The sequence below is a fragment of the Heliangelus exortis genome, chromosome 1, assembly GCF_036169615.1.
Source record: "Heliangelus exortis chromosome 1, bHelExo1.hap1, whole genome shotgun sequence".
NCBI classification, from domain to species: Eukaryota; Metazoa; Chordata; class Aves; order Apodiformes; family Trochilidae; genus Heliangelus; species Heliangelus exortis.
The window spans coordinates 78,776,958-78,790,017 of NC_092422.1; the positions used below are offsets into that span (position 1 = coordinate 78,776,958).

The 13,060-nt window shown below is 43.4% G+C and overlaps 1 protein-coding gene across 6 annotated transcripts in view; it reads right to left on the bottom strand.

Moving 5' to 3' along the window:
• Positions 1 to 11,677, bottom strand: part of PCYT1B (phosphate cytidylyltransferase 1B, choline) — a 30,916-nt gene extending 19,239 nt beyond the window's left edge. For 3 of the 6 annotated variants that reach the window (XM_071750200.1, XM_071750171.1, XM_071750191.1), the window contains exon 1: positions 11,440 to 11,677. In XM_071750200.1, the coding sequence (XP_071606301.1) occupies positions 11,440 to 11,457 (18 nt within the window). In that variant the 5' untranslated portion in view covers positions 11,458 to 11,677. Of the gene's footprint in view, positions 1 to 11,359 lie in introns of all 6 variants that reach the window. The other 3 variants (XM_071750180.1, XM_071750157.1, XM_071750167.1) reach the window with 1 other exon arrangement.
• Positions 11,678 to 13,060: the final 1,383 nt, after the last annotated feature.

Here is a 13,060-nt window from a genome sequence, read left to right on the forward strand (position 1 = left end):
TATCAGCGATCAGAACCTCAGATATTTATTATCTGCCATATGGTCTGATATGCAAAAACACACTTCTGCTGCTCTTGGCTTGAAAGCTTTATGTAACCATAGCTGTGTTTTGATTTGCTTTGGTCTTGTGAGATGAGGTTGTGATTGAGAAAAGTCAAAGAAAATCTAACACTTACTGTGCTTCCACCATGACCTGGGCTTCCACCATTAGCTGGGACCCTGTGGCCCTGCAGTTGTGGCTTGGTTGGGTTTTGACAGTGACCACTTGTGGGATGTACAGTTGCGAAATTGCTTTGAGCACCCATGGTTGGTTGCAACAGAATCTCTTTTCTCCTTTATGCTTTTTTTCAACATTTAGATACTGAATGCTCATCACTGAGCACTTATTTTCTTCAGCATCCGTGAGACACTTTAAGACATGTCATGCCCATTTGCTGCTGAGCTCTATTGCATGGGAAGTTTAGAGAACAGTAGTAAGACAGCAACAAGGACTTAAAGATTCATATCCATCTCTGTCTGCTGATTTACTACTCATATTGTTTACCAAAACCACAACAAAATTATACAGATTTCTTTTTTTTTCTCCTTCAATTTTTCTTTTTTCTTTTTTTTTTTTCTTCATGATCTCAAATGGTCCAGAAAATTGTTAGTATCTTTGTGATGAAAATCACAGTATCTCTTCAGAGACGAGGCTAAAAATGGAGAAACTATGACCAAGTCCAAGTTTCTGTCTGGGTTCCATGGATGGGAACTGTTCACTGGGCCACCCACGTTGCACAGTGTAGAACATTACACATAATCATACCGTGCCAGCTCCTGCCTTTATTTTCTAAATACTGTCTTTTTGCTTCTGGCTTTGTGATCACTGTGTGCTAACCTGTCTTTTTATCTCCAAGCAAGGTCAAGTTACACAGCAGCCCATACAGCCTGGTTCCCGCCGGGATAAAGAGGAAGGCAGGAATGTTAAAACAATAATGGCTATAGTCTGAGGCCTGCAACTGGTAATCAGATCCTACCTTGGCAGAGGCTGTTTCCTTGGAGATTATTTGAAGAAAATAGGCCTGGTTTGTAGCAAGATTCCTCCCTCCCCCCAAGGCAAACACAGTTGTGCTTTTTATCCCTGTAAATGCCTTTGCAACACTGAGATTTTTCTTTCAGTCTCTGCTCAATAAAGAACCACCTCTGTTAGCTTCCCATCATTCCAGCCTTTGTAAATGCTCATCATTAAATGCTACTTTATGACCACAGGCTTAGAACCAGACTTGGCAATATTCTCCATACTCTTAGGCCTCTCACTCATCGCATACGGTAATACGTTAAATACAATAGATTAAAATCAGGAATATTCTATCGAAGCCACAAAGAGAAATGCATAAATATCATGTGCTGACAGATCAAGTGAAACACAGCAATAGCTGCCCAATGAGTAAGCAATATGATTTATTTTATCTGACCAAGAAAAATCATTCCTGAGCTTAAAAAAACATGAGTAAAATGAGACCATTTCATTTGTATACTATGATAAAATATTTCAATAAATTAAAAAACAGAAATAATTTATCAAACTTATTTCAGTTTGTATATAATTAAATGCACTCTTTCCAGCTTCTTGTCAGTAATAACTAGAATCAGGAAAATAGAACAAATAATTTATGTAACAGCTTTTTCACTTTGGTTAATCCATAAATGTACTTCTAGAAGCTTGCTATAGTTTTGCCAATAATCAGATGGTTAGATGAAGACTTTGTACAAATCTATTTTTGTAATATCTACTAATCTAAATCTACTTCTAGATTTTCCCCTTCATCTCTGCCTTTATTATTTTCTAGGCATTTATATTTTGTGATTAGTCAAGCACTTCATATCAGCCTTGTACTTGGGACCAAGGTAAGCCTTTGAGAACTACATCATCCTGTAACAGGGTCTTCTATAGCCTAAGTGTGAACCCAGTCATGAATTACCTCATTTTGCTTCTTCAGCACCTGCCTCCTCTTATTTTTTTATATTCTTGTAGTGGGAGCTTCAGTAAATTCATCAGTAGTTACCAACTCCCTGCCTCTCATGCTTTCATAGTCCTCTCTTTTCTCCTCTCAGTTATATTTTCCAGGCTCAAGAGCTTTACCTCAGTTACTTGTTCCTTGTACAGCAGCTGGTCCACAGCTCTGATTTTTGTTGCCCTTCTCTGTTACCTGCAAGGGGGTTTACAGAGTGTTCAGGCTGATAACTCTTCACATTTCTAGAGTTTTAACAGATAAAAACAGAAAATCATTTACATGGTGCTCACACTTGGTGGTTCTCTTGGATGACAGAAGCACCTTATACCTGGTGTCAGCAGGGAAACCTTGCTTTCATTTAAGCAGCCCAAAAGCCACATCATTACTATATTATTAATATGTGGTGTTTAAAGAAAGCCTGTTAGATGTCATAAAATGGAGAAGTCATTGTATTATTAGGAATTGTAAGTGATATTCACATCATAAGATGTTAAAAGCTCTTGCACTGCAAATCCTTTTTCCTAGGAACAAAGACACTGCATTCAATTATAACTAAATCACTTCCTAAAAATGAATATATGCAAAACCATCCTAACCATTAACCCTAGCATATCAGAAGACATTAATTCTATGAGAAGTTTAAATAGTGTCTTACTGGCATTCTCACAAATTTGCAAAATAACAGAATGATGCTCAATGAATTTTCAAGAAATTAAAATATAGAAGGTAGGTAAAGGAGGGCTTCTTAGCAAACACCCCACAGCTCTGTTTACACCCAGTAATATCTTTGTAACCCAAAAATATTTAATGAGACAACAGTGCAGAGAGAAGACCACAGTGCAGTAGGCAGTTCTGAGCTGGTTTGGTGGTCAGATGCAGCGTTACAAGAGAGCTAGAAGCACCTTATTTTCAAGTATATCTTGATGGTAGCTTTTTGTTATCACTCTTTATAATCTCTTTGGCTACTGTAATCATTTAACTTAGCTGCTAGCCAGCAGATAAAAATTCACAGGTTATATTTTCAAGGGATTAAAGGAACGTGGTGATTGGTAGAGGAACAGGAGTCACACCACTGAAATAACAGGTCAAAAGCAAACAATTAGTCACATTATTGTTTGCTTGTTTTCCATATGCTTGGTTGTTGGGTTGGGGTTTTTTTTATAGCAACAAGGAAAACAAAAATACTTTTTAAAATGGGCAAAAGCAGACCCATGTATGCCATAGCACATCTGCCATTATAACTCTGCCCACAGGGTGACTGCATGCAATGTGCTAGTGAAAGGAGCTACACTTTCTTTTTTTTTTTTTTTTTTTTTTTCTTGACTCACACAGCTTCACTACCTCCTTCACTGAGTGGCATAGACAAAAATGTTGTTCTCTTGTTAAAGAGAACAGTTATATTTTCATCTAAGGTTCTGCCATCAACAGAAGTCTGAGAAAATGTCAGATCTTGAACCAGCACAGCTACAACAGTCAAAGCTTGGCTGGGCCAGTGCTTACAAAACAATATAAGCTGGCAGACAAATTCTGTTGGAGGTCTGAGGCTGTAATCTCCTTTTATCTCAGAGGCAGTATTTAAAACAGATAACTGATTTCACTGGAACAAATCACGTGGGTAAGATCTACTCCTATGAGGATAGATTATTTTGGGAACCTGCTCCTGATGTTGGCAAACAGTAATTACAGAGAAGGAAACACTGACATCGGTTTTAAGGAACATTTAAAAGCAAAATACGATCAAAGCTCTTGCGAAAGAACTAAAAATGAATGCTCAGTTCCTCAAGTATTGAATACCTTTTGCAAGTGGAAAGGCTGTATTAAGGACTACCAAGGTCATGAGTGAGAGGTTCGGGGAGTAAACATCGTGAAAAAGGAAAATCGTGTTGTTTCAGGTAGTACTTTTAGTAACCTTGACCCAAACAGGTAAATTTATGACCAGTTAAGTTGCTAATGAACGCTAGTGGTGGATGCCTCCTGGTAAACTTTTTGCTTACAGTTCCAATATTAACTTGCATACCCACAGAAAATCTAACCTTTTCTCCCAATTGGAGACTCAGGGAGGTGGATGTAAACCAAAAATAAGGCAAACCAACCTAATAAGAATAATAACTTTTTAAAAATTAAACATGTTTGCAAGCATTCTAAATTCTCAGTTGCTTTCTTGGGCTTTATCTTCAATCAAATATACTTTCCTTGGCAGTAGTATTAAGTAACAAGAGCAAGATGCAATTACAAAGTGAAGAATGAAGAAAAGCTGCTTCTACAGCCTTCTCAACCATATAATGATGTATATACTTACATGGATTATGAAACTAGAACAAAATTATATAATCTAGTCTAATATTTGCAAAAGGCCAAGGAATTTTATGACAAGATTCCTGCACGACAGCCATAACTTCTAACTGAACTGGAACACATTATTTAGAAAATAAACTCTATCCTAGAGGTAGAATGGGCCTCAAGTCAAGCAGAGCTCAAGTGAAAGAACCACTGAGGAAGCACCTCAGTCTCTGTGACCACCAGCTAGAAAAGAAATGTGACCCTCAGCACCTTACACACCTGAGCCCACTTCCTTGGCACAGCTGGAAGGAGCACTGCATACAGGTGACCCAGGTAGGACTCACTGAAAGAACAAACTGCAGCTAAAGCAGTGTGCTGCATCTGAGTCTACATGTCCTCTAACGTGATGGCTAGAGAGTTACCCAAGCCATCAGATGTCCTGGCATCAAGGAGGGATATGCAATATTTCAGAATAAAATGTGTGGCTCCTTCAACAGGGCACTGGTTACCAGACAGTGGCCTGCAGATGCCATCACAAAACGAGGACATTGCAATGGGACTGCAGAACCAAACTGCTCTTCGTGCTTTTGGAATTAAAAGTTGAATGGCAGCTCTTTACTGACCCATGAAGAATGCTGAGGGTTGCCCATGGTCAACAGACCAAAAAATGTGTGACCACTGTTCTAATGCCACTCTGTGTTTTACTGATCAGTCCAGAAATTTGAGATGTCGGTTCATATTTTTTCTAATACCCACTTTTTTTTTTCTCCACTTGTACCTTAGAGTACACACCTGATGTATCACTAAAAGGATCTAACTTCAGTTTTAACATAGGCAAGGGCTAATTTATTGAAATCAACTCAGTTATAGCAAAGATATCAGGTGAATTTGGCCCAGACATCAATCTTTACTTATGCTTCTACCAATTATTTCATGTCATATGTAGGACAGCATTTCATATAAACTGTTACTGAAAATAGAGCTATGTTGAAGCAAAACAAAAAACCTTGTTTTTCCTCCTGCAGAGGAGGCGTGTACTCTCTGTGGTTCCCCAGCTGGCAAGCAAAAGCACCCTGGGAAGAACTGTTCTCTCACAGAGTGCACTGGGCTTCTCCAACAGATCCCTGATTCATCCAGTGCCTTTCACAACAGCTTTTCTTCCACTTTACACTGTCTGCTTATGTGTGTACATCAAAGCAGAGATCATATGGAAGGAAAGTTATATCAGGACAGACAGTTCTGTCTGCACTGAGTGACTGTGCACAATCCTGGACACGTGGTTATACACTACACAGACTTCTTGCCCAAATAGTTAGTATTTGGCTCTAATTCTGTACATCTTCTGCTTCACATCTGTGTATGGGTAAGTTGCTTATTACATTTCATATATATGTTACATTATAATGTTGGGTATGTTTTTGAGGAGGGTGAAGAGACAATTTATTTACAATGGTTTTCTACTGCTTTTTAAAGATACGACACAAACTTTCATAGTAACAACAGCACAGCTGAAGAAATTGGTAAGATTCTCCTAATTAAAGCTGCTTCTAATATGCATTTGCAAGCAAGGAATGCAAAGGATGGGATGTACTGTTTGCTCTCTGTGTTTATGTGTCATTTGTGAACCCGGCAGAAAATGGCTTTAGTACTGTATAGCTGAGAAACCCATACTGCAGAAACTATGTTTTTGTAGAGACTGTGCCATTTTGTGGCAATACCAACTGCATACCCTTTGATGTGCAAATCACGGTAGATTTCTGGTGTCTCCAGGCACCACTTTCTTTAAGTGTAGCAAAGACTGTTACATGTTCCCAAGTGCAAACCACATTGAGCATGTTTTTATGGGTTTGTGCTTCCATGTAGTAGCCAACATTTATGAAAACAAAAACTAATTCAGAGCAAAACTCAAACTTGTTAAGGACCAAAAAGATATTTGGTCAAATGAAGTAATTTTGGGTTCCTCAGATGTAAGCTCTTTACATATATATTTATGCTTAGTTCCACTTTGAAATAAACAGATGGCAGACCCCCCAAGTCATAAAATCATGTAAGAGACAGACAGATGCATGGGACTCCTTGTAACCACAGTAAAACCCCCTAAATTAGTCTTAGCTCCTCTGATTAAAACTGCATATGCCTTTCAGTGACACAGGGTAATAAGTATGAAGTTCTATGGAAGTAAAATATCTGAAATAACCCTAGAGGTTGCATCAGCCCGGCCCAAAACACTGCAGGAAAAGGGACCAAGGCACCCAGGGATGATAATATAGGAATCTAAGGAATGCACAGTTTTCTTGCAATTATTTCAGATTTTGTGCTTAACATTTCATTGTCTGACAGCAGTAGCAGGGAAAGCATCTAGGGGAGTCTGGTACCACCTTAAACCCTTACACAGCTCCAGTGAAGGAAAGTACTGAAATTTTCTCCTCTACCCTTCAATAAATAAAATAAAAATTAAGAAAAATATTTTCCAAATGTACTTGAATAATCTGAGAAAAAAATAATGAATATACTCTAATTTCTTCTAAAAATCTATATACAAAATGTCTAATGCAGCTGACCCCTAAAATGACATGACAGGTGTGATCTTCAATTGCACCAGGGTCTCATTCTCCAAAGTACTACGGATTCAGCCATCCCAAGGTATTTGGTGCCTGATTTCTATACAACTGTAAAAGACTACAGTCTCTGAATCATAAGACAAGGCAGTAGAAATAACTGCAGGAGCAGACACTGGAATTACCACGGTGAACTTCAAATGGCCCTGATGCTTTGCCATGAGGATAGGTCCTAAGTTTCCAACTAGTCTCTCTGTCCTGGCAGTGGGGATGCTAAGCAGAAAAAAATAGTTGAGCACTTCCACACAGGGCACTGATGCCCTTTCCTACACTGGCAAATGGAATCTGGTCACAGCTCGAGCTTTCTGAGAACTGGCCCCCAGTGGCAGCACAGATGTCACAGAACCATGATCCCAGGAACAGCGTGCTATTCCTGGAGTCACATTGCCAAGGACAGAGCAGCCAGAGCAAAAAGCACCTATCTGCTTCTTTACGTCACCTTGAAAACAGACTCAGTCTCCTTTAAATTCACAAAAACTCCTGCTTAATTTCTGCTTCGTCCTGTACCCACCAACAGCCCCACAAGCACAGACCAAACCTATCACCCACCTGTGTACTCCCTCTCCTCCTTTGTAGTTCACCTTGGCAAATCAGGTGGTTTTCTGCTTACCTAGCTACTTAAGGTTCCCTGAGCTGTGCCTAACTTCAAGTGCTGCATCATTTGCAGCCTGTGTTCCTGATCTGGGCTTAATCTCACATTAGACTCCAAGTACAACGAGGTAGGTACTGTGATGGAAACCTACGTTTCCTTGCCCCGCATTCCCTCAGCTGGCATAAACCTAAGGGCTTCAGCCAGTTTTAAAAATAGGGCGTTGGTACCCAGGTCCCAACAGTACTTCTCCAGATATTCTCACCAAGGCCTGTGTTGGGTGACAGAGACATGAAATACGAGGAAAAGAAGCTTTCAGTGTGTTAAAGGGAAAGATGAGACCAAGCAGTGTTTGGAAGTTTGTTTTCAAGTAAGTTTCGATGTGTATTCAGATTGCTTTATCAACAGCACTGTCCTTACAAATTGCCATTGTTTCCTTTTGTGACAGACACTACCTGGAATTGTCTTGCTGAACAAGGTGTCCTGAAATGCCTGTTTCTGTCTTTCAGGGTGAGGACTAATTCTAGTGGTGTACAGAGATCCTTCAACGAGCTGCCTACATGTGGGACCACAATCTTGGGGATCAAAGTCAAACTTATGATCCCAAGGGACATAAATTATGGAAAAAGAAAATTCAGAAAGCTTTCTTCTTGCTCTTTGGTATTTCCTTCTTGGGTATCTCTGCCTGCCTTACTTACAGGCATTTTTAGTACAGGTACATGGAGGCAAAGCCTAAGATTGGGATCCTCAGGCTAACATGCACAGCCCAGCTGTGTTCTGCAGCTTGTTGCAAGTTATCCAGGTGCAACTGCCATACTTAAATATACACCATGATGACTGGCAGAAATGTTTATTCCATTTAAAAGAATGAAGGCCTCCATGGCCAAACCATGGAAAACCTAGGGCTTAAGTAGGAGAAGCAATGCTCACTTTAAAAAAATGGATGGTACAGTGGTAGATCAGAAAGTGGCCAAACCCAGAAGTTTGGTCCAGATGAGAAACATCATGCAAAACTATAAAAACAGGACTGAAGAAATATTATTTGTGCTTGTTTTTTTTTCTTCACTACAAAACTGCTAAAGTCACCACTATGGATAAAACCTGCGACTCAAAGTAGTTTGTTTCTCCACTGTGTATTGAGATTACTCAGTTTTTTCTGTCATCCAGACACATGGCAGTTGAGAAAATAAAGAAGGTAGAGATTGAGAGATGGACCAGGGAAACTGAGGCATGAATGCTCATTAATGCTCTAGTTGGTTAAGAAAACCCAAAGAGTGTCTTGGGGAAAAATTTATATCTGGCAATTTATATCACAGCAGTACTAGGCACTGAAAAAGATCAGGTTTCAATACACACTGAAACTTACCTGAAAATTGCCTTCAATGTCCCCTGTTTTCCTGCTCTTTGAAGGATACAGGGGTTTTCTTTAGTCCTACTGTGACACTTCCTGCCAAGCTAGCAGACTCCATTGCCTAAAATCAGAGGATCTAGTGGCAGATATCCATTAAAAATATACACAATTTTAAGGCTTTAAATAAGTTATTCCATTTTTTAATGAAAAGGATGACAGCAACTGTTTCAGAAAAGAACTAACCCCCTTTTCATCTTCTAAAATTTAGTGTGATTCTGATTATATCTCTTGTCTTAACAAAAGATGCTTCCTAAAATAAACCTATATTAAGAACTATGAAGCTCAGGTAATAAATTTTAATAACCAATGAATAGCCATATGTAAAAATCACAGTTACTGATGCACTATTTATATCATTCTGAGGCACCAAACCCATCCTGAGGTACCATCCCAGGGTCCAAGATAATAAAAAAATACTAAATCATTAACTGAGACACCCTCTTTCATTTATATTAACAAAGTTAGTGACTTGGTTACTTACCCACCACTATATATGCTGCCTTCAAAGGAATGAGATCAGAGAAAGTACTGGAGATCTTAAAAAAGATCTGACAGGAACTTGATACCCATGTTATTAGCTCCTCTGTCAAAGGGTGATTCACTTCGACTCTTCAAGACACCAGCTCTGAATTCATGGCATTTAAGACATAACTTGACTATGATTGCTTGCATCACTCCTTAGGCCCTAATCAACTAATCAAGTGTTGCATTACACTTCAAGAGGCTTTTTTTGTTTGTTTTTTGTTTTTGTTTTTGTTTTTGTCCCTGAAGATAATGTACATCAGCTGACTGAGAAATATCACTTTATAAGGCCACGTTTTCCATAAATCTTTACTCAAAAACATCTCCATTGTCCATTATTAATTTAGTGGTACTCAGGAAGATCTAAAAAATCAAAATGAATTCCTGTTTTGTTCGTGTACTCGAGCTGTCACCTTAATTTCCATAGAAATTACAATGGAATGTGTGATACTGTAAATACTAGCATCATATTGTCACTTCTTTCTTTAAAATCTTTTAAGATGTCAGACTGCATGGAGTAAAATATTCAAATGAGTTGTTATCCCTGAGCTTTTGACAGAGAAATCTTAGACAGCCTGTATGAACACACTACAGTAAAAACACAAGCTAACTTTCCCTACTAAAACAGCTCCAAAAGCCTTCCATGAACATATTAGGAGTCCTCTTTAAAGCTGATTCTAATTATATCACTAGCAAGTAGAAAACATTAATTTAGGGCAGCTTCAATGAGTGTTGCTATTTCTTGTCAGATCAGAAAAATGTTTCAGCTACAGCATTGAATTTAATTACTGAAGTTTGATGTTTAAATACATTTTAACTAGGACTGTGAATAAAATCTGATATTAAATTACCTAATTTCCAGTACTAAACTGTTGCATCAATCATGCATTCCCACACCTTGGTACTGCCTCTGCATTTCTGCACGTGCATATCAGTGTTGTTATGATTATATTTCTACCACTTTGTGAATGGTGCATACCACATCAGGACAAGGACTAATCATTTCTGACAAGAATAATAAAAGACTTAAGTAAAAAAGCAATTATTTTAAATCAGCACATGAAAAAAAGACAGCTCCTAGACTCTTAACTCCTGGGGTACAGCAGCCCTGCAAAGTTTCCCACACCATGTGAAGGAGAACACGAAACGCGCTTATCTTTACTGTCACTCCCCCCAGAACCGCCCCTCTCCAAGCCACTCTTCCTCACACACCCCGAGGAAACTCCTCACAGGGCTCTGAAGTTGTCAGAAGTGGGCTATACAATTCCTGGGCGCACCAACTCCGGCCGGGGGACTGAGGAGGCGGGAGGGGGCTGCCGGCTCTGACAGCCGCGGCGGCGACCCGGGCCCCGCGCACCGACCCGGGGGGAAGCCGGCACCGGCCAGCGCTCCCTGCCCCCGCCTCCCGAGGGTGTACGCGACTCCTCTGCATTCATTATTAAAGTCATGCAGCTCTTTTTTTTTTGGTTGCAATACGGCTTGACCGAGTCACACGCTCCCCATTACTTGAGCTGGAACCGTGGCTTTGTGCTCCGGCTATTTCACGCGTGTCTAACTGCGGCAGACCTCGCCACACCATTTCTCAAACGCACCCTTGTTGCTGGGTTTATTTTATTTTTCTTTTATTTTTTCTTTTAAAGAAGGGCCCACGAACTCTGCCTGGCTCTCGCTGTACTCCCCGCAGTCCCCACACGATAAAGCCCACTAAGGACAGCCCGGATAGGACCCGCACCGAAACCGCGGGGACAGCGGCCCCAGGGCCGCCCTGGCTGTTCCCTTCCCCGCGGGAGCGCGGCGCTACACAAAGGGAACCTGCCGTGAGACGGCACCGGCCTCTCCCGCCCTCCCATCCCCCTCGCCCACCGTCCCGCGGCCCCGCAGATCCCGGAGGAGGCGGTAGGGCCGAGGCGGGGCCGAGCCCTGTCCTGGGCCGGGCCCGACTCACCAGGCGCGGCTGAGGGCAGGTGTGCTCTAGCTCCTCCATGGCCTCCGAGCGCCGCGCCTCAGAGGGGGATTTCGGGATACCTGTTTCTGACTCAGCATCGGGCGCCAGCACTGGCATGGCCGACGGCCGCCTCGCCCGCCGCCGCTACCGCCGCCACGGTCGCCGCCACCCGGGCCCTCCCGGCGCGGGGCTCCGCCGTCAAGCACGGTGAGCCCGCCCCGCGGGGGGCCTCCCCGGGAGTCGCCGGCGGGTACGGCCGCCGCTCGTCACCATGGCAACCGGGCTCCCGCCGCGCCGCCGCCCTCTCCGCGCGGGGCACGCCGCGCTCATTTGCATGCGGCCTCCTGGTTGGCTGCTGCCCGCCCGCGCCACCGCCGCCCCCCGGAGCCACCTCCCACCCTCGCCCGCCGGGCCCCGCCGCGCCGCTGCCCGGCAGCCCCACCGGGGGGGCCCGCAATAAAATGGTCCCGGAGCGCGTCCTCCCCGCTCCGCACCGAGGCGGGGTGTGCCCTCCTGAGAGAGCACGGGCGGGCCCGGCGTAGTGTCCCGCACCGCACCGCACCGCACCGCACCGCACCGCACCGCACCGCACCGCACCGCACCGCGGTGTGGGCATATGGGAAGCAGACACCGAGAGAGAGCTAGTCGCGCTGGCGTATCCCCCCGGCGCCAACCCGCGCCGCTTCAGCGTACACCTCCCGCGGGTCCTGCCGGTGACCGGCGGGGATGGTTTTGACTCGTTCAAAACTGACGGCGGGAGGGGAGGGAGGGAGGGAGGGAGGGAGGGAGTAGAGGCGGGTGGGTCGGGCGCGGTGCTGAACGGACAGCTCCCGCCTGCCGCGCCCCCGGTAGCGCCCCCGGTAGCGCCCCCGCCCGCGCTCCGCTGCTGGACGGGAGGGACCCCCGGGGCGGGGGTGGGGCGGAGGGGCAGAGGCCGCAGGGCTCCCCGCACCGCCCCCGGCCTGGCACCGTCTGCCGGGGTGGGGACAGGAGTGGTCGCCCCCTTCCCCACCCCGGGAAGCGCCGTTTCAGAGTCCGGATGAAATCTTTGGGCGTGTACTACGTGGTTTTGGGGTTAGTGACGTCACTTTATTTGTTTTTTCTCCTTCTATTTGAACAGCACGATGAAGAAATGTGTACCTCATTAAAAGAGAGAGAGTTGAAATAACAGCAGAGGGAAGTTTGTGGGGGTCTGTCATGTCTGTTCAAATGGAACTTGTCACAGGCAGTCTTGGCTCAGATGATCTTAGTCACTGTACTGGGTACCTTTGATAGGACATCCTAAATTGCATCTTCTTCTAGCTGTGGGGGAAAATGAGCTTACAAAAGGATGGAGTGTGTCTTCTTTAGCCTCTAGGATAAATAAATAAAAATTAGGTTTGACTGGAGAAGCTGAACAGATGGTCTCCTGTAAATCCTTACAAGTCAGCCAACGTGGAAAAGAACAGCGGGGCAAGAGGTGGGGAGGTTCGTGCATTTAATTTCTTTTATATAACTGAATATCCTGCATAGGCCAAGAACAGTCTCCTGGGTGTCCTCCTGTCACTCCTTCCGAAGTAAGAGGGATGTATAACCACTGCCTGCAGTGACTGAGCTCTTGGCAACAGCTACTTGGGCTTGAATAGGCATATGATGCATAACAGTCCTGTCTCAGGGTGCCTAAATTAATGTCACATGCAAACAAGCCAGGAAACCATGATC